The following is a 22897-nucleotide window of genomic DNA, read 5'->3' on the forward strand; positions in this document are numbered from 1 at the left end:
TCTTACCCTAGTGGGTTAGGGTCTCGGGATCGGGTGACTTAAAAAAAAATGTTCTAATTGACATGGAACCCTCACTTGATACAGATCTGCTACTATGCATATTACTGCCCCCCCTATGGTCCACTTACTTCTGTTTATTATAGGATCCCTGTTTACTATGCTTATTTTTGCCCCCCTTATGGCCCGCTTACTTCTATTTTACTGTATGATCTCCGTCTTTTATTAATTTGTTGTTGTCATTACACTCTTGGCCTCTCTTGTAAAGCGCTCTGATATCCTTCGGGATCTAGTTCGAGCTATATAAAACTTTATAAATAAATAAAATAAAATAAATAAATACAGGAGGAATCATCCATACAAGTGTGGCAGGCAAACAAATTGGCTTCATGAAGTTATGAGCACTTTGCACCTCTGAACACCTCTGTTTTGAAAGCCCTAAAAATGTTGATTATTTTACAAAATATAGTGTTTCTCTCAGTTAGTATTCCAACCAATCTGCATTCCTGTTCCTTTCCAATGCCTCTTAAGCGCCTTTCATCCACCCTGCTTCTCCTAGATTGTAATTTGACATTATATGCCCGCATGATTGTCGGGAAAGCTGCAGCTCAGGCCCACCCAATTTCACTGACCAAGCTACACCCCTGACCCTACCCTCAGAGGGCTTTGGCTCAATAGGAGATCACCATTAGACAGGAATTGTGATCCGGTTATCACTAAGATGCAGAGGGACGAGGAAGACATCAGAGGTACAATGAGAGCAAGTAGCTCCGCCAATATGGGATAAGGAGAAGCAGAACTTGTGTAAGCCTTAAATTCCAGCCATACATCTGATAGGAGAGAAACAGGTCCTATTGCTTGGAACACCGAGCCTTTCAAAGGCTACCTTTCCTAGTCCTGGGCAAAGCAACTGAAGTGCCCTGAATGTGAGATTAACTTCTATAAGGGAGGGATGAATATTGTTTTTCTTTTCTATGAGAGGGAAAATACTGAGGTCTTGCAGGGCCTCAGAGCAGTAAACTAGTGCCACCCACCATAAACTTAAATGGAACGGTATAATGCCTGGTTACAGGTCAGCCTTTACACCTTTAATAAAAAATAGGATCTGCAATGCAATAGGTCTCGCATTTAGCAAGTTTGAGCTATTGGCATTGTAAATGGCAATGCCTTTTATTTATTTATTTATTTTTTTGGAAGACCTTTATTGAACGAAAATCGCACATACAGTTCAGCAAGGAGCCCGAGGGCTCGCAGATACAGTACATTGCAACAGAGAAAGGCGCAAAGGATATGGTACAGAGATACTGAGGTCTAATTTTCAAAGGTTTTTTCTGAAGGATAGACATAAGCAGGATATTGCAGAACAACGAGTAGGTTCCTGCCTCGTAGGAACAGGATAGACAAATACAAAATGTAATAAAATGCCAGAATCGCTGCCTACCACACATGTAGAAACGTCTAAACCCAGAAAAGAAGGAAAAAGAAAAAGAATAGAAGGCCCATAGAACCAAAAACAAAAAACAAACCCCCCCCCCGTCCACCCCCCGCCCTGCACCCCTGCAGCTGGCTACGGCCTAACCCCCCCTAGCAGTGTGCCTGTCGCCCAGTAAAAGGAGTCCCGAAATATAGAGAGTAAGAAAAGAATCCTAATCTATAACTCTCAGTAAATAAAGAAAGGCGGGGAGGAGCCCACCACCCGTCCCCCGGCTACACTATCCCACAAGTTCACTAACAACACAATGTAGAAAGCCCGGCGATATTAATCAGTACAATCAGAGTAAATTGGAGGTACAGAATCGACACACAGCGCAGTAAAAGGCAGCAACACACCATCCACATGCCCAGGTCAGCAACAGGAAACCACCAAACCATAAGAATAAATGTTCACCCCTGGCCCGTTCTCTCTCCTCTACCACTGCGAACCACGGAAACCCAGATAGCCCAGGGAGACGTGCAAGATAGTCCAAACGGGAAACATTGACTTGAGCACTCAACCATGTCGTGTATACACAGGACCAATGTTATCATGCTGGACCAAAAGTACACCACACTTGTGGCACAGAGCGAGACCGATCCAGGAAATAAAGTCTCAATGTCCGGCCCCTTCTGGAGCCATCTTCGGGTAGAGGGGGACACGGTGCAGGGAGAAAACTCCCGTCGTGATTGCAGTCCGTGGTGTTCACTTCGGCCCGGGCAGTAACCATCAGCAGCACGAGTTACCCCGGGACCTGGGGTCACTGAGCCATCACCACTACGCAAAGCCGCCATCTTGTCGCAGTCAGACGTGGAACAAAGAACACCGCTACAGTCCGGCGAGGCAGCCATTTTCAAGCATCCAGGAGCACTTAGTATAGCGTCCACCTTGCCGATCAGGGTTCGTGCAGAGTGCAACACATCGTGACGAAGGGAGTCAATAGCCGCCAACAGGTCTCCATAGCCCCAAACAGTTCCAGGCTCCCTTCCGATCGAGTCCCCTTGCACCACACGTCCACGATCACTCCATGGCACAGGCTCCCCTAGGCTGCCCTCCATTATGCGCTTCGCGATCACCAATGGAAACACCTCGAGTAATGCAGGGCTGCCGACAATGGGCCTCAGGTTTACACCTCAAGGAAGGGCGCAAAACAGGTCCGAAGAGTGGCCATAGGCATTGTCCCTTAAACAAGCCGCCCCGCTCGATGTTGAAGGGGTAGAAAATTCGGGAGCCTCCCGCTGCTAGCGGGGCTGTGTTCAAGCATTCCTCCGCAATCGCAGTGTGGGTTTCTGCACTCGTGCAATCCCCCCGGATAACTCGCCAGGCACATCCAACTCAGTACCTGCAGTCCAGTGGGGCGCGCGTTCCAAATTCGGCCGCATCTAATGGGAGTGGTCCGACCGGTTCCAAACAGCTGCTGACGCCCGGTGTTGTTCACCCGGCAGCCGGCCCCAGCGTCCAATCGAGGCCCCGGTCTCGGGTCCGCTGCGGGCCGCAAACTTCAGTCGGACAGTACACCCGCTTGCAAGGGATCACAAGCCTCAGGATTTCTCCACGGGCCGCCTGAGCATATCGGCTTCCGCAATGTGCCTTCTAAAAACAGGATCGCCGGCAGGATAGACACAAAGAAGGAGACGGTCTCCGGAGCCGAGGGACTACACGTCCGATCCGGTCGCCATCTTGGCTCCTCCCCCCCAATGCCTATCATTTATGGTTTAGTTTTTAAAACATAAATAAAAGGCATTGTCATATACAATGCCAATAGCTCAAACTCTTGCTAATGTGAGACCTATTACATTCCAAATGCATGAAGGCATCGCCGAGTTGCTTCCTTCAGTCTCCCAGGCCACTGAAGAGCTCCCCGTTTGCTACAAGTGAAATAAACAAGCCGTTGGTCAAAACTGCGCAAGAGAGACCCTCCTGCAGTTAGGGAAATTAAAGAAAATAGTGCTTACAGACTAAAAAAGACGTACTGTGTAACAACTGAAGTAAAAGGGCCAGTCCTCATGGGAGGTTACAAATGAAGACAAGGTGGTACCAAGCAGGGACTAGCATGCCTTACAGCGAATCAGAAGCCAGCATTTACAAAGGACAATGACTCAAGCTAATGACAAATATGGGTGGAGAGTGAGCAGGGCTTCAAGAACATATTCCAATACAGCATGGCTCGTAGAACAGCACATGCACTGCCCAGGCGAGCCCCTCAATCACTCACAGGGTTCTCTTTGGGGCATGTGACTGGATCAAATCTGGGGCTCGAAACGTGTCGGCGTTGACTTTTCCTGGGATAACACACCAATGACTTTCACTTCTCTATCTGGAGCATTTGCTTAAAAAATGTGTTTGCACCGTTATACCCTCAAATGTGTGTACCAAGTGGCCTTCATAGGTTTCCAATACTAATGATGTGCAAATAACCATTTTCATGGCTGTTGTTGTTTATTTCTGACTTGCTGTAATAAGAATCCAAATTGTTGTATGTTGCATTCGGTACTTAATGTATGTGTTGTAAAACATGTTTGCTCTAATAATTGAGTAATTTTGTGTGTAACTGTTAAATGTTGCAGGAAGTCTAGCTTTTTGCTGGGCCATTACACCCAGGTGGAGTTGAATGTTACAACATGGGAGGGTAACATTTGTGAACTAATGCTGAGATCCAGCATGCATACATAATCCTGAAATATGGTCTTCTTTTTTCCTGATACACCACATTGAATTCTACAGAGAAGATCGACAGTGGTACTAAATGAGACAGTGGAACCATTGCAACTTTAACCTTCCCTTGACATCATACTTTTTATCATCCGGTATTTATGACACGGAAATAACCACAACACAATACAATGCACCACATACCACTTTCCAGACCAGCACAACCACACTCCAGTACACCACAAATGTCACTTTCGTGACAATTTCACAAACCCTCCTACACGCACACACACACCAAGACAAACCCAAATGTATAAAATCAGCCCCATCTTAATTTTCATAGTTACCATCCTATTTTATAATGTAGCTCTAATCCATTTCCACCACCTTTAAACCAATCATAATAATTTCATATGGATCCAAATATTTTCCCTCACGTTTCCACTAAAAATCAGTTTTCTTGGCACACATCTGAAAATGTACCCATCTCTTTACCTTCTCCCCACTATAAAACTCTTTATACTTGAATCAGCATTGTTCTTTATTGAATCTGAGGTAACCCCATTTATTAAACAGCTGAAACTTGATCCAGAAAATCTCTCAAACTACTGCAACATTTGGGTGCTGTTCTGGCAATCTAGGATTTTGAAGACGATAGTGCAGTCTAGGAACAGGACCTTTTGGAATCCTATCATGCATGTACGTCAAAATCCACTGTAAACCACATGCAATACATTGGTACTATTTAGACTATCTGCATGAAACTGCTGTATCTCTTATAGGGAGAAAAAGATAAAACGCCAATGACAAATGTGTCAAACACATTGTAAGGATAAGCATATTTCAAGATATTACCCACCATGCCCTCCAGGATTTTGCCAAAAACCACGTGTTTCCCGTCCAGCCAAGAAGGTTTGGTTGTAGTTATAAAGAACTGTGACCCATTGGTATCGGGCCCGGCATTAGCCATGCTGATCCAGCCAATCCCGTAGTGTTTCAGCTTGAAGTTCTCATCTGGGAATGTTTTTCCATATATGCTGCTACCTGGGGGAAGAAAAGCAGTTCAAGCTGCATAAATCCTTTTTAGACCTTGAAATTGTGTTTTATTCAACAATAAAAAAACACATTAGTTTGAAATATACTCTGATATCATCATTACAGATAGTTTAGTTTAGTTTAGTTTGTTTAGTTTGTATAGCGCAAACAGCTACCCAACAAAGGGTTTCCCGGCGCTTGTGATTCAGTGTAGAGAGAAGGACAGCTGGCTTAGATGTTGAACAGCCAGGTTTTAATGGCTTTTCTGAATCGGATGTAATTAGCCTCTGAGCGCACAGATTGTGGCATGGAGTTCCACAGAGAGGGACCAAGGTAGGCAAAGGATCTGCCTCCCATACGTGATAGTCTTATTTTGGGCACAGCAAATTTGTTCGCTGTTGCAGATCTCAGCGTCCTAAATGGACGGTAACGTTGTACCAGACTTTGCAGATATTTAGGAGCTTTGTTTGCAGAGATTTTATGCATAAAGCATAGTGATTTAAATTTAATTCTATTCTCAATTTTTAGCCAGTGCAATTCACGTATGAGTTTGGTAGTGGGTGCATGGATAGACAGCATCCTAATAGTTGATAAATTGAACCTTTTGACAAAAGTGGAATGCATCTGCATGCGAAATATATTTTCAATATTATATGTATAATTAGTGTTTCCTTGTCTATTTACAGGGAAATCCCAGAGAAATTAGGATTGAGTATCTGTACATACTTATTTGTTGCTTGTTTGTATTGCATTTACTGCCAAATCAGGAAATAAGTAAGAAGTGAGATACAGTATACCACAGGGATCTTACAGGCCTAACGAAAGTCTCATAACCCACAGTGACTGTCAGAGTAGACTCAAACACTTTGATTGAAACTTTAAGGATAACAAGCCAATTTTCTTTGCCACCCACAATTTATTTTTGCCCTTGGCAGCTGCCCCAATAGAAAATCAGTCATTTATAGTTAATATACAATTTAAAATGTTCTCGTATATAAAACTCTGATCCCCAAATATAAGATTTAGAGCTCCCATATCAGCTTGGTGAGCCTTTCCTGACATGATAATAGTCAGCATGAAGTCAGGCAGGATGATGAAGCATCCCACAATCTGTAGGTGGGGACTGTTTTAACATCCCAGAAAGATCTGGATATGCACCTTATACAACCAAAGAACGCGTTTCTTTAGCATTGCCATACTTTTGTGTGACAGTCATAGGGAGGAAGCTTTAGCAAGGTCTCTTTCTCATCTCACTCCTTCTGTTTGTGGTTTGTTTTTAATGTAAAAGATTTGCCATAGAGGCAACACGTGCACCTGTAAGGTGTGTTTGATTGATAAAGGCTCCGGATAATGTCAATAGCATCCCCAATATGGTCATGCTATCAGTCCTCCATGCACATTAAAATCAGATTTCCTAGTGCCAAACAACAAGATTAAAACAACTGCTGCTCCTCTGATGTATTGTTCATCCACCTGTGGTGACAAAGTACTGGGACTGTAATCGTACAAAGGATGCAGGTTTACTGCTGTCAGAAAGATGTGTGTAATATGGGCTCCAATCTGAGAAACCTGTTAATTTCAATTTGAATTTTCGGTTCTGTTTGTGGGTTGTTCTCTCATCTCATGCTGCCCAGGGAGTGACAGGAGCACAAATCTAAAGAGCTTATGTATTTGGATGGAAATTGTGCACTCTTATAGCGGACTACTTTTCTTTCCGGCCACCATACATCATGTTTCTAATTTTCTAAGCACTGGCTACCCCCTTTGCAGCAACGTAATGAACAAATGTTGTGCCCATTACTTGTGACCAAGAAAGGGAAGCCATGCCTTTTGACGCTTATTGAATGCCAACGGAAATGGGTTTCTAAGCCACACAAACTGAAAGAGAAGAGTTATATTAACTTTAAAAACTATATACATTTGGGATGTTACTCAGCTTATTTTTGACAGATTCAACTTCTTCCCTAGAAGTGCGGAACGGTCAATTATTTGCCAACTGCAAACATGCGGTGTTGGCCAACAGCTTGGAAATTAAGAAAAACATCTGAAATTCTGCCCTTCTTACTATGTATCAGTCTACTGGGACTGGGAAACCAGAACAAAAAGAGGGACGATGTTCAGGATGTTGACAGAGCAACTAGTTTTTGTTAAGGTTGGCAGAAGTAAATAAGAACTGCACAGAGAGAAACGATGCATCTGAATTATAGGCTTTTCAGGTCATCTTACTTGGTGAAAATCGATGGCTCCTCTTTAAATTGCTAAGACTGAAGTAAGTTGAAGTGGAGAAAGGAAAATAAACCTCCATGCTAGAACCTCCCCTACTTTGGCTATATACCCTCAAGCCCTGTCCTTATTAAGAACAGAGAGAAGAGAAACGTATTGATCCAATCCAAAATGGAAAAGAGACTGGTGTGTTTCTGGATTATTCACAATGTCATCTTTACGAATTAACAGTTGATTAATTTCTGGATAAAAGTCTGCTAACAGACACTAGTGTGAGATCAGTGTATTTTTAGTGCAAGAAGGCATCTGTCAGTCTTTTGCAACAGCCAAGAATCAAAGAATCCTTATGGACATGGCCGTAATGGGTTGCACTCCCTCTCCTATGTCATGACCCTACAGACAAAAGCATATTGGAATGCAATTCTCTGTATCGAGACCTCTTCTGCTGACCGAAAGAGAAATGCCTGATATGAACAAGTCCTCCTTCTGTTAGTTACTCCACAGCAGAGGTGGGGAATCGCCAATTAAAAATGCAATGCTTGGCCTTTGGTGTACTGAACCTGGTAAAAGCAGAAGGGCCTTAAATCATGTGTATCATTTGTGTGTTCTTCATAAAGTTTCGAAAATGAACGAAAATCTGTCAGCATTTGGGCTAATAATTTGGATGTGGTTTGCCCCTATCAACTTAATAAACACAATCTGGTTAGGTCACATGACATTTCCAAGAAAATCTTGGCACTGGTAAAAGCAGAAGGTAATTCTCCAGAGAAATGTGTTACAAGTTCAATCTCAACGTCAAGAAACCAACGCAATAAAATTCCCAAACCAATCTAGAAAAATCAAAGCAAACAGTAACCAAAAATATCAAAATTGGATACAGGGAGCAAGAAATATCAGTTTTAAAAAAGTGAGGCAAAAAAAACCCAGAGCACCAAAGTAGAGTCACGGTTGACTTGGACCTAGGTGTCATTTCAGGCTGACTGCAATTGAGCAGAGGTCAGGGAGGCCAATTAGATCACATTGATCACCTTCTCACTATTCTCTGGAGCACCAAGTCCTCCAGTGGGGGTAGGCAAGAAGGCCAAGCAAGCAAGGGTCCATCGAGGTTGTATATATTCTCGTTGACCCCCCTCTCAAGCCTGCAGTTCTGGCGCCAAAAGCTCTGACCTGGATAACACAAGATTTTCCTAGTTGCCGAGGTTGCTTCACTGCTGAGGTTGATTTGCCACTTGACTTGATGCTGTCATGTTATGTTAATATACATTTATAGAGTGCACTATCACCTATGGTCTCTGGGTGCCTCCCACATGTTAAGAATAATTTAAAGACCGAGAACAATTGACTATAAGACTGTGAAAGATTGTTTAAATAGTTTTCAGTTAATGTGTAAATCTGCTTAATGATTTTTTACAGGTGTAGGCTATCAGGAAAGTAATTCGAAAGCTTCATAGTACAAGCCAAGAACATATGTCCACCTATTTTGTGCCTGGGAGATTTTGAAACAATTACTAAATTAGCTGACGAACAGTGCAAGGTCCTCCTGCGAAAATGGCTTAGCATCATCTGATAAGGACTTGTGCAGAGCATCTTGAAATTAATATATTGTTTCATTGGAGGCTATTGTAACTTCTGCAAAATTGGACTTGTGCGAGCAAAACAAGTTGCACCTATTACTTGCCTGGATTCTGTATTTTGGACCATTTGTAACTTGTGGAGCAAATTTTAGAGTAGCTCCAAATAAAGAGAGTTTGCATAGTCCAGGTGAGATTCGATTAAGGCATGCTTGCCTTCAAAACAGAAGTAAGGAAGGATCTTCTCAGGATTTTAATGTGAAAGTTATATATAGGAACAACTTTGAAAACATTAGCAGACATAGATCGTTGGCTATCTATCTTTACTCCCAGACTCATTACATATTTAGCCAGTGATGGTATACTTCCCAACTCAGTTGGACAATAGGAGACTTATATGTGCACCTACTTACAGTGAGAAATGTTGTCTTTTCAGCATTCAACTTAAGCTTACCCTTAGACTCTTTACACATTGAGGCAGTGATGGTTGTTCTCTGCATGGATCAAGCAGTCATCCTTGTGGTCCAAGCGACCTGCTTCTAACCAAACCATAATCAAGTAATTCCCTAAATGGCATCAAGCACCCTGTCACTTTATTACCCCTACATCCACCATTGCCGTATTGCCACTGACTTCTATTGGCTCAAGGGAGAATCTCTTTTTAAAAATATTTTTTTTATTATTGAGCGGAAAACAGCAGACATTATAATCATGGTACATAAAAAAGAAAACGTTTCATAATACCCAATCTCATAATTCATTAGACAATAAATAGCATGAATTCGTATTCTATTTTACATAATATATAACCAGCATTCTATGTCAAAATATATAATACCTAAAATACTGATAAAACAGTACAAAAAATATTGCTACAAACAGGCATCGATCTATTGAATAAAAAATACTTTATAGATTAAAACACCTCATATTTCGTTACATTGGGGATAGCCTGCTTTACACATTCTCATTTGCATGTGTGACCAGAACATAGCCATCTAAAGTCGCCCTAAACCTACAAAGCGCTCGACCCTTTTTGTGTAAGCCTCTTCAAATTGGTAGGTCCGGGCCAACTTAGGAAGCTACTGCCCCATTGTAGGTACCCTCATTGATCTCCAGTTTTGCAACACAAAGGATGTGGCTATCGCTATAGCTATGAAAACAAAGTATTGCCGATGTTTTGGAAGCTGACTGCCTGTGCGAGAAAAACCAAATAACGCCAATGATGTTGAGGGTAGGATAACCAAAGGCATACATCAGCTAATAAACCTAAACACCTCCAGCCAAACTTGTTGCAGTCTTGGACATATGTATCCAGTCCCCTGCCCCAGCAAGGTTACATTTAAAACATTCATTCGGGATTGATGGGCACCATTTATATAGCCTGAGGGGAGTATAATAGACCAACCATCTAGAAAGAAAAGACACTCTCTTGAACTTGGCCGCCCTCAGAGCTTTATTCCCGAGCTCGCACACTCGCTGCCATTCCTGGATGTCAAACTGACAATTAGTTTCCTGAGCAATTTTAGGAAGCATTGCCTCAACCAATCTCTTATTCATGTCCTGGCCCAGTAGACGATACCAATTTCCAACACCACTTTAATTCAACTCAAAGGCTGCTTTTAAAAATCTTTCCCTCTCATTAATTATAGTATCATTTTTCATAAGAAAGCATGTTATTTGCCTAAAGCTTAACCACAGATCTCGACTTTAGGATTCAAATTGCAATACAAATGATTCCCATGCTTATCAAGTTGGTACAGTTATAGAAGTCACATTAGCTTACGAAAGCCTAGATTGTTATAGGACTGCAGTCCCATTTACGAAAGCTGGAGACCCCATTACTCAGTCTTGAAGAGAGGTGTATGCGTGACATGTTGGAACTTTGTACGTTGCGTACTATTTGCAATTATATTCACAGCCTTATATCTTGTTTTCTTAGGTAATTTTGTGGTGCGCAAGAATGCTGGTAACTTGATTGCGCTTTCTGTTAACATAAGACTTAACAAAAAAGTATCAAATTTCGAGTAGAGGGGCTGCTTGCTGTGTTAGTAAACTACCGCAGCTTGATAATAAGTGGAAAAGTGAGGAAGTGCAAGCCCCCCTGTTCTACATCTAATTGTAGAATGGATAGTTTGATCCGAGGTTTTTTTCTTCCCCATAGAAACTCATGAATAACTTTTTCCACTTCATTAAAATATGAGATAGGTATTTTTAAAGGACGATTAAATAACAGATATATCAGCAAGGAAAGTATAGACATTTTTACGAGGGAAACTCTGCCTACTATAGACAGAGGAAAAAGAAACCATCTTGCTAAAAGTTTTTTTCTTTTATTAGGAGTATTCACATAATTTAGTTGAAACATTTGATAAAAATCAGCATTAACGTATAAGCCCAAATATCTAATAGGTCGTAGAGGCAGAAATCAGCCTTCACCGAATTAAGCAAAAGGAGCATTGTCTTGGCCTGATTAACCTTGTACCCCCCGTGCTTTAAATGCCTGGATTTCCCCTAGCAGGGACTGTATTTTTGCCTTATCTGGATTTAGCTATAAAATCATATTATCGGCAAACAGCTTAATTTTTGCCATTCCTGTTAGCGGAACCAGAATTGATGTGTTAGAGTGTATCTTTATTGCTAGTGGCTCAATAAAAAGAGGAAATAGATCTGCACGTCATAGCTGGTACAGAATCTTTATTTATGCAGTCTTTACTGTAATGCCCATCAATGTGGCTCTTATAACAAATCACCACTTTAGGTCTGAAGTAAACTTCCTTCCATCCCTTCTTATTTTATTTCTGATTAGGAACCATAGTCCTTTTTTGCTTGTGTTCCATTTTGGACTCTTGGGAATTACGCTGGTCTTTACCTTCCAGCTTGGAACCAGTCTGTTGTGAAATCCTCTCTCCCTTAAATTTAGACCTATGTTACTCTATCTCATGTGTTATCCGGTTAGCTAACCACTGAAAGTTTTTGTGGATCCTCTTCTATCAGTTCTAACAAGTATTGCGTAAGTGATGTTGAACTCTTTTCTTTGAGTCTCCCTGTGAATATTAATTGGCCAAAGTACTTAAAATCCTATGCCACCATTACTCTCACATACTCATCCAATCATGAAACACATGAAAAGAGGTTTTAAACTGGAAACCATCCTCTCTGACTTTCTGAAGGTACTCAGCTGGCTTCAGAGCAAACCATGATCAGAGCTTATGTCATTCATTCAGCTACTTTAGAAACATTATTCAAAGCCAGTGCTCTACAAGTGATCTCAAAGCACACAAACCATTCCAAAATAGCCTTGCCTTCCACATACATGAGCGCAATCTCTTTCTGCAAAATTGGAGAAGTAGCTTTCTCTGCCTCAATCCTGAGTTTCTCCTTTTCTAAGGCTCTCCTCTCCATTTCTCAAATTATCTGTCCTTTTATTTTTCTTGCCTTTATCTCTCATCTTGCTTTTCTTTTCTTCTCAACCCCATTCCTCTGGTCTCTTCTGCTCTGGAGAGCTAACCTCAGCTTCTCTTTCTTAAACTACCTGGCCTTCTCATAGTTTTCACCCTTAGCCCTCTGAAGGGTCAATTGCAAGTTTAGGGTCTCTCGTAGGCTTAGATATCTCAAAGCAACAGCTCCGGGAGTTGGTGAGAGTGGCGCTCTGGAAATCAAAGGTTGAGACAACTTTGGGGAAACCACAGAAAGCATATTTGAAGACATTCTTGCACTGTATCTAAGGAAACCCTATCCTATGGGGTTGAGTGAGCCAGCACTCCCTTTCTGGGTTCCAAAGGTGATATCTTGCCCAGAGCCCATTACAACTTCTTGCTTACAACCTACCATCCAGTTTCTCTATCTGGACTCCAACATAACTCACAAGCACCTACCTGTCCTTGATTTCGGAAGCCTTCTACCCTCTCTCCAAACGCAGGTCCCTTAACTGATCTAAGACAGGGTATCAAAGTCCACTTCCACAAACCTCAAACCTACTATTAACCAATCGTGTGAAGAGGTAATCATGTGTTCTAGTCAACCTATTGCTTTTTTGTAGAAAGTTAGAGCTAGAATCTACCGATCTTACACCACTGCCACAAAACGTCAGAACTGGTGTGGGGGCCACAGGGCATGCAGAGATTACTGGGCCCCAATCCTGGTGGTTGGGATACCACTGATGTCCTGAGATCCTTCCTACTATGGCACTCCAAACTGGGCCACATGCACCCCACTTACTGGGGGAATGTATGACATTGATCCACATTCGGTCCATCACTTGTTGTGTTTCCACATGCACCCCACCACACTCAACTCCAAGAGTAGTAGGCCCACCACTGTACATTTGGTTTTAATATGTGCAGATGATGCAATACAGACCATATACCAAACATCATCTTTTTATCTACTGATTAGTAGGAAGTACTGATGACATGGCAATGGCTGAACTCCATTTTCTCCTCTTTCACATAGATATACAGTGATAAGGACAGAGTCAGCAGTAGGCCTGCTTTCATTCCCCTAATATCTTGAAGTATAAGTAATGTAATGGTACACACTATACTGCCTTGCTTGACAGGGAGTGAGTATCAATGATGAGACTACTTGGACAAAGTAACCAATGTGTCTGTGGTGCCTGTTGCCACTCTTGTGAGGACTCTCCTCTTACCAGCTTGTGGACGGAGTTACACTACTTAATGTTATTGGTTGCCATTGACTACACCTGCCGCTTTACAGCATTGAGTAGATCTTGATGAGAATTCGCCTCACCAGACAATACTCATTAAGCTGTTACCATGTAGGGTCGAAACCTATAAGTACAAGGCTCACTACAATCAAAATCCATATCACCACTTTTCAGACTCAAATCAGACTGCAAAGTACTTGACAGACCTGGAAAATGCCAATTACAACAGACATATGGACTGTATCCCAGCAACCCGCCTCCTTACTTTCTTGCAACTAGGTTTTTATTCCGTGGTTGATAACCATTTCCCTCTCCGTTGTAATCTCCACGCCATTGTGCCCTTCCCCTCAAAAGGTGCTCAGAAGTCACAGGAAAGCAGCATGAGCACCATACAGAAACAGTTGTTATGCATAATAAAAGATCAGTTACTTTATTTGCATGACTGTTAATATCCTTCCTAATCCAGTTTGATTGTAAACAATTTGCACACTTCAATGTAATGAACGGAGATTAAAGAATCTATCTCATAAAAACATGTCTTTTTAGCCCTTAATATACAACATTGTCTTTCAACATGTACTTTAGTGCAGTATTTAAATACCCACAGTAATATGTGTAACTTTAGCAGGCATAATGTGAAGAAAGCAGAACTCTGGGGGAGGTAAGAATATCTTCCCAAGCTGAAGAAACTTTATCGAACATCACACGAGGATTACTACTGCATCTAATATTTTGAAGCTCATTGTTATCCTACTATTAAAGTCCCTAAAGGGCACCCAGACTAAATGCATGTCTTTTTTCTGAACTCTACAAAGCTCTCTGACTACAATCGGCTTATTTGGTCTGATTTCAGTACACCAAATATCCTGTGATTGATTATGCTACTCTTGACTAGTCTAACATTAACTGGGTTATATCCAATGTGACATGCTTAATTTATTGCCCATTTTCTCTTTCAGTTTGTTTGGCTTAGTGACCTGTTAACAGTGAGATCAGAAAACAGTATGTCATACTCCTTTCTACAGGTGTAATTCTTACTATATGTGATGTCACTAATTGCATGTCACTAGCTCCTTTCTTGAATCTATTGTCAAAATAAATACCTTCCAAAAGATGTGGTTCCTAACATGTCTTGACCAATAACCTCATGACAGGAATCGCCCAGCAAAATTTTAAACAGCAACATTATCTCCCTTGCTTTCGACGAGAAAATAACTCAACTGAACAAGCCTAACATTGTGATTCTGGAAAGTCCATCCTCTAGCCATACCCCAATTCTGACCCCATTCATTGAGAACACTAAATACTCAAGTTTCATCTGTTTGTTATTTGGGTTTTAAATATTGAATCTTGACTATTTCCCACTTTGCAAGGCAGTGGCAGGCATGTTTTTAACTCTTAGGCTGCTGTAGCAACTCCAGTAATAGCTCTCTTAACTATGAAATCCAATGTATCCAGGCCACCTTAAATGTAGGACTCAGATGGTCATTCTGGGATTGAACCAACACAACTCTTTATTAGCTGAAACTGCAAAAAGTCTTGCTTTAAAGTCATCTGCAATACCTTTCAGAAATCAAGACTCCGATCTGGAGTACCTATAAATAGATTAGAAGGACCTTCTGGTATCTAACTCATGAATAACTAGAGTTTTTCACAAAGGTTTGGTTGTTGACAGCCAGTTCCAATTTCCTTACCACTTAGTGAACTTCTGTGCACAATCTTGGTTCAGTGCCTGTCTTGCCAATGACAAACAGATGGACTCAAGAAGAAATTACAATTCTAAAGGATGCAGAAGGTAATCAGAATAAAAACTGCAAAACATACCTCCAGTTCCATCTCCAGCTTCATAGTCTCCTCCTTGGATCATAAAATCTTTGATAACTCTGTGAAATTTAGATCCCTTGTAGCCATATCCTTTCTGAAAAGATGCAAAAATGGCAAATATAATTTGCTTTTGAATGTGAATATTTTAAGGTAGCATATCTCATTTCATATGTCAGGAATGCCCACTATGGGTCTAGTTGTACTGGATCCATGCCAGATGTTCAAGAGCTCACCATGGGATCAATTTTGCATAAAATCTAACGGCAACCCCTTTATATAATCAGACATTAATTAGTTTGTATATCTGTTCTGGATCTGGCCATTGTTGGACACATATGTATTAGTCTGAAAAAAAGCAAAGGAGTAACCCCGTAGATAAAAAAGATATCCGACGAGAAGGTACCTAAGGGAAAAAAAGAAAAAAAGTTTCCTTTTTAAAAGACCCCTCACTCGCCAACCTAGTTGGTGACATGCTTCATCATAGGGGTCCCACCCAAGTGGGCTAATGCCACCCGGGTGTGCTTCAACACCCGATGGCAGTGGAGCAGGATAGGATTATCGGCAGTGGTGGTGTGAGATTAAAAGTTGTCTTTATTTAACTCTCTAAAAGTTCAATATGGAGCAATAAGGCAATGGTTAAAAACAAAAAGTGAGACACCAAATTTAGGTTAAATTGGCCTGCAGTGTCTATGTTTTAAAGAGAGTGATAGTGGTGGTCTACATGTTTGAACCTTTGCATGGTATTACAATTTTTTCATCAGGACCTGATAGGATGGCCCGGGCAGTATACACGTGCTAAGGTGCACCCTACTCTGGGTCAATCGCGAACCGCACCGTTTACTTACAGTGTGGTAACCTTCCAGCCTTCTGTGAAAGGAATAATTGGAAACTACATTCAGTCGTGCCCCACGGACACCGTAGGGAAGGGCGCTGGCTCTAGTCACACTTGCGCCAAACCATGACGTCCGCAACCAAACCTGGACCATTCGTCCTACACGGCGTCCCGAGGATCCCACTAACCCTCACTCTCTATTTGCTAAAGCTGGCAACATCATATTTTTGTCACCAGTTAGGAAGTTATTGTTGTCAGTGCCTTCTTGTCTGTTAGTAATGAGGGGGTGGGTATTAAGTAAGGCCAATGGTAGAGAATAGTAGTTTCACTATTATTGTACGCAGTGGTGATCTAATCCCTCAACTGAAACTGAAAGTTAAATTGGTAGCCGTCTGGACTGTGATCAGTTGAAGGTAGTCGTTTCTATAGTTTCTAGACTTCTGGAGCGTCAAGTGTTTCTTTAGAAGCATAATTATGATGCACCAGTGACTTGGGAAGAGTTGGCAGTGTCTAACCTACTGTTCAAATACTGTTTTTCCAGAAAGAAGACAATGACCAGACAAGTATAAGCATGCACTAATTAATGCAGGCTCAAGTTCAACATACATGTTTGAGGATTATAACACGATCTTAATCAGTGCTCTACATATGCTTCTGTTATACAAATATGACCAGTGAGATCACAGTGCTACATCACTTATTTTCCAATCCTGACTGACGCTATGATAGGGATAGATCAGTCTATATGGAAGAACAGTGGATTCAGTGTCATTTCTAGCAAAAAGAAAAACTTCAGGTTTACATATGTAGATCAATAAGCTATTTTAAAATATGATTGAGAGTTTCAGTCTTTGAGTTGGTTGTATTTGTACTCACTTAACGACATCCCAAACAGGTAAGAGATATAAAAAAAATGCTTTTGGAACATCGCAGTCCTATAAGGTTGCTTAATTTTAAATTAATTAACATGGACCATTTAATTTTTTGTCGTGTTACGATCTGCAGGACAAGATTGCACTAGTGTTAGTGAACACCTTAGAAGACCATTTAAACAAGCATCTACCTTTGCCACTCATTTGAAAGGACATATTTTGGACTTGGTACTCACAAGGGAGGTTGAAGTCAGCCATGTTTCATATACACCAGAAGACTGGTCGGACTCCTCCTTGGAGAAGCTGGCACAGACCAATTGTAAGAAACCTCCTACTTGGACCTATGACATGATTGACTGGTATAATACACTGGCAACTTTTGTTGTCTCGTATTGTACTCTAAGAAACTTGCTGATATCACTACAAGCAACATATTGATTTTTCAAAGGAATCATAGTTCCTAAAATGTATTTACTAGCTCCATGGAAGTTGTAAAGATATTTGTTTTATATCGTTAAAGGTACAATAATGCCCACATGTCCTCCGTCACCCTCATGCTTTCACTCTCCCATTAGTTACAGGAGAGAGACTCATTTTCTCCAGGCACCTATGAGAATGATGGAAGTCATACTCAAGACGAATGGGAGAATTCCACAACAACATTCAGTATGTGAGCTAGGAAGAGGATCCTTTCAATAAGCTGGGGAAAGTATCAAAAGAGCTCAGTTTCGGACTGGAGCCAGAAGATGATGTGGACCGACACAGAATTTAAGAGGAGCAGTGGGAGCACCGGGGAGAAGAGGTGAGGGAATTGAAGGCATAATATTCAAGATACACTAAGCCCATGACTCGAAGGGACTACAACACAGAATATCAAGATGCAGCATCTTCAGCACTCAGAAGCATTCTAGTCACACTACTCAACGCAGTTGCCAGGAAGTATTAGGAGCTGTGTCCCCTCTTTCCACGACCCTAGGGTCACATCTTCAGAAAATAAAGGATGTAACATTCCCTCCAATATTGAATGAGGCTCTCAATTGTTCACAGGCATTTGGATATTGCAACTTTGATACAAACTTCAGACGACTCTGTGACCCTAACTTAGCCCTGCCTCTGACATCAGTTAAAGGACAAGACTTTAGTTTTATATATTTTGTGCCAGCCAGGCAAAGTCTGGAGCAATAATGCTTTAGTTTGATGACCCTTGAAAAAAACTGAAAAAGAGTATTCGGAAAATGTTGTAGTTCGAGCATACCGCTATGAAGAATTTAAAATATCCTTTGTTGCAAAAAGATATGGATTTATTACTTTGCAGGATATACAAATACAGCTTACCTCTCCAGCTGCCAGTGCGAGGAAGTTCTCTACTGTTTTAGGTACAACTTTTCCAAACAAACCAATTACAATTCTGCCAATTTCTTTGTCTCCTATGTTAATGTCAAAAAACACCTGTAAACAGATCAAAAAGCACAATGGTAGTAAAGAAGGTTTAAAAGGAGAATGCATAAATGTTGTCGTTGCTAACATTTCCCCTAATGCAGACAGGGAGTGAAACACCTTCCAAATATCCCCTAAAATAAATGTAGAATTGTTGATTAACAAACACGAGGACATCTAAACAGAGAGAAATCAGATGTAGAGAATTTTCTGTATTTGAAAACACTTTGGGCCAGATGTAGGTGGCCGTTTCAGGCCATTTACCGCTCGGTAACGGCCGATTTTGGCCGTTACCTATCGGTAAATGGGTGACAGGTATGTAAGGGGCATTTTTTTACCGATTCGGTAAAATTACCGAATCGGTAATTTTACCGAATCGGTAAAATAAAGATTCGGTAAATTTACCGAATCTGAGGCTCCCAGATGTAGGTGGGACTCTTCTGAGTCCCAGAGGCCTTACAGAATCGGTATTTTACCATCAAATCCAATTTGATGGTAAAATACCGATTCCGGTGTGCATGCACATGTGTGCATGCACACCTATGCCATGTGACAGGCACACCTGCCCTTAGGGCATGTATGCCTGCCACATGGCACCCAAGCCTGTTTTGGGGGTGCCAGAGGGTGTCAAAGTGACACCCCCTGCACCCTTGTGGAAATCGGTATTTACCGATTCGGTATGGGCATTACCGATTCGGTATTTACCAAATCGGTAAATACCGAATACTTCCGAATCGGTATTCCAGCACATCTGGAATACCTACATGTCCACAGCTTAGATTTACCGATTTTTAATTACCGAATCGGTAAAATTCGGTAATTAAAAATCGGTAAATCTATTTTACCTACATCTAGCCCCAAGTCATTCCAGCAAGTTTAATGTTCTGAGTGCTGGTCAAAATCCTATATAAACACAATATTAACTTTAATCTGCTACCAAAACAAAATCAAGAATATTCAACCATTTATGAGGTTGTAAAACAACATTTGGATACATAGAAAATATATATATTTTTCACATCCTCACCCAACAAATTAGTACAGGAGGTGCAGGTAGCACTTTTAACATTTACTGCTCAATACCCACTCCATGGTTAGGTCCTTCACAAATTACTTGACATTCTTCCCGGCCCCATTCCCCATATCACTCCTGGGTGGCAAACAATACCCCACCACCCTCAACCTCCAGAAGCTACCCATGAAGCAGTACAAAATCAAGGCAATTGTGCAGTCACCCTGGTGCTGAAAGCATCCAAAGATCAATATTTACACATACCCACTTCCATGAGACATTACCTCTTTACTTCACCCACTGATCATATTTCAAATTAAGAGCTTCTGCTTGTGCTGTGGACTGACATTAATTAAACCAGTTTAACTAGTTTGATGTTAACTGGTTCCTGAAATTCCACAGACTCTCCCAGAGCTTCAAATGTATAAATGAGCTCAAGCGTCACTCAGGCTTGTATGTCAAAAAAGAAGAAAACACGAAAATTAACATTCTTGTGGAAGTGTGGGGAAATTCAAAAATATAACTTCTCTTGCAATAAGACGTGCCTCGCATATACTGAAAACATGTGATGGTGAGCGGGATGTGCTTTGGTAGGCCCATTGCGGGCCCCACGGGGTTGGAGGGCGCACTTGGGCGGTACCCATGGTACCCCCTCCATTCACATGCACAAAGTAGCACCGGCCACAACGTCAAATAAGCGGAATGCGACCGCCAAGTTTTAAAAACTGTTTTTATAACTGTTTTTACACACGGGGGAGCTGTGTTCAATGCTCCTGTGGTGGGTACACGGGGAAGCTGTGGGATAGCTCAGGCAAGGGCCCACACATTCTAGGCACCGGATCAGCGTTCTAGCGGCTGGACCCGATGCACAGCTGACAACATAAAAACACCAGATGGCGCGACCTCGCCACCGGTGCGCCATAGGCGCACCAAAGGCAAGCCCATCTGGCCCAAACGTGCCCAGGGACCAGAACCCCTGGGTCTGCACCCCCAGAAGGCTTTCACTATTCTAGTTAGCTGTTCAAACAGTTAAACAGAACCCCAGACCCCCAACTGCGCTCATACTATATCACTGGAAGAGCATCAGGACAGGTGCTCACACTGTGGTTTAAAATCTCCCCACTTGCTCTCCCCTTATCCTCAGCTGGGACTTCTTATGAACTATTTTTGCTTAACTGAAGATCCCTGCCCAGACACACAACTGAGATCTCAATGCTGTTAAAAAACTCTGACCCAGAGGTTTTGTTTCTTACGGAGACCTGGCTCACGATCAGCTCAGAGCCAGGCATCGCCCAATCACTTCCTCCTGGATATTTAATCCAGAGGAAGGATAGAACAACAGGCATGGGCAGTGGTATCACCGTTATCTATAAAGACTATATGACCTGCCAATTGCTACGTAGCCCACTATTCGATTGCGAGAATGCCCATTTCTCATTTGAATTCACCCCCTCAGTTTCACTCTCAGGTATTCTGATTTACCGTCCACCTAGGGCAACGAGACAATTTTGTAAATCCCTGTTGGAAACAGTCACTAATCTTGCTAGTTCTTTGGCTAATTTTACCCTCCTCGGAGATTTTAACCTGCACTTCGATAACCCCATGGCATCATCAGTGACTGAACTAGCACAAGATCTGATGGCCTTTCAACTGCACCAGAAGGTCCCGCAAAAAACTCATATTAAAGGTCACCTTCTTGACCCAATTTTTTCTAGTCTGGGGGAACTAAAAGGGAACGCCCCTATCCCATGGTCAGACCATTTTTTAATCCTGTTTGTCTGGTCCCCACTCATCCCCGTCTCACACAAATTTGTCCCTGCCCCAAACTCCCCTTGGAGTGGTGTACTCCGGCCTGTTTTTTAATCCAGTCACGGATTACCAAAACTTTACACACTGGATTGAGGGGTCACTGAACACGGTGCTGCCAAAGAAATCAAGCCAGAAGAAAGCGGGACCTAACAAGTCTGCATGGTTCTCCCCTAAGCTACGTATCCTAAAACAACAATGCAAAAGATTGGAAAGGATATGGAGGAAAGACTTCTCCCCCATTAAGAAACAGGAATACAGGGTGGCCATTGGAACATACAAGGCAGAAATAAAACAAGCCCAGGCCACCTACTACGAGTAAAAGATTACAGTCGCAGAAAATTCCTCTAGAGACTTTTCTCAGGCTCAAGAGGTGTGGTGCCGCGGCTAGGGCGACTGACTCCGGAATCTGGGGATACCGGTTCAATCCCTGGTAGCAGATTAGCCCAGCACCATGTGACTCTGGGCAATAGCTTGCTTAATCTTCCAGACGGGCCCCAGCGCCTAGAGACCCTTACGGGTGATTGTGCGCTTTACAAATGTGGATCACTATTATTATTATTGCCAAAAAGCTACTCAAAGTCCCCAATCCTCCAGCAGCACCAGGTCCATCGGGGCACCGCTGCAATAAACTTGCTGAAAACTTTGCCACCAAAGTACATAATATTCTCAAGCGTCTTCCTCAAAGAGACAGTGATACACCCGAGCATACGGACGAGGGTCAGCATGAAAATGAACACTATCTGGAGACCTTTACCCAGTTGACTCAGGAATCATTTTTAGCTATTCTAGCTTCAGTCAAATCTGGGTCACCACTGGATCATGCACCACCTAACATTCTGACACTGGTAGCACCTACAGTTGCTCCTACCATTATAAGCCTGATTAATGCCTCCTTCGCATCAGGTATAGTCGCCCGAGTGAAAAATGGCACTGGTAAAAGCACTGGAGAAACATGTTAACCACACGCTCTCCGCCTGTCTTGCGTCTCACAATTTGCTCCACCCCCTCACAAACGGGTTTCTGCCCTCGTCAAGGCACTGAGACTGCCTTATTAGCGTTGGTGGAGGAAGCAAGAAAAATCCTTGATTCTGGAGGATCGTCGGCCATATTCCTACTCAAACTACGCGCAGCCTTCGATATGGTGAATCATCGAATCCTGGCTCACCGCCTCAGGAGCATAGGAGTGACCGGCAAGGCCCTATTATGGCTCCAATCCTTCATAGAAGATAGGTGCTTCCAGGTTTTTGAAGGTGACACCTTTTCAAAACCTATCCCCCTTCAGTGTGGAGTCCCTCAGGGCTCATCCTTGAGCCCGACCCATTTTAATGTCTATATGTCCCCACTGGCGGATATCATATCCCCCTCTGAGATTCATATAGTAACATATGCTGATGACACACAGTCGGTTATGGCATTGAGTCAGGTCGACCATACGCCCTCCGATCTTCACTCCTGTCTTGAGGAAGTTACCAAGTAGATGAGTTTGTCCC

The 22897-nt window shown here is 42.2% G+C and overlaps 1 protein-coding gene across 2 annotated transcripts in view; it reads right to left on the bottom strand.

Moving 5' to 3' along the window:
• PPIC (peptidylprolyl isomerase C) overlaps window positions 1-22897 on the bottom strand; it is a 100829-nt gene that overhangs the window by 19597 nt on the left and 58335 nt on the right. Inside the window, exons 2-4 of one of the 2 annotated variants that reach the window (XM_086961082.1) lie at window positions 18485-18598; window positions 15446-15539; window positions 4983-5167 (exon numbers count right to left, since the gene is read on the bottom strand). In XM_086961082.1, the coding sequence (XP_086817208.1) occupies window positions 4983-5167; window positions 15446-15539; window positions 18485-18598 (393 nt within the window). The remainder of the gene's footprint in view (window positions 1-4982; window positions 5168-15445; window positions 15540-18484; window positions 18599-22897) is intronic. The other variant, XM_086961083.1, reaches the window with a different exon arrangement.

This window comes from Lissotriton vulgaris, chromosome 3_1, assembly GCF_964263255.1.
Source record: "Lissotriton vulgaris chromosome 3_1, aLisVul1.2, whole genome shotgun sequence".
NCBI lineage: Eukaryota > Metazoa > Chordata > Amphibia > Caudata > Salamandridae > Lissotriton > Lissotriton vulgaris.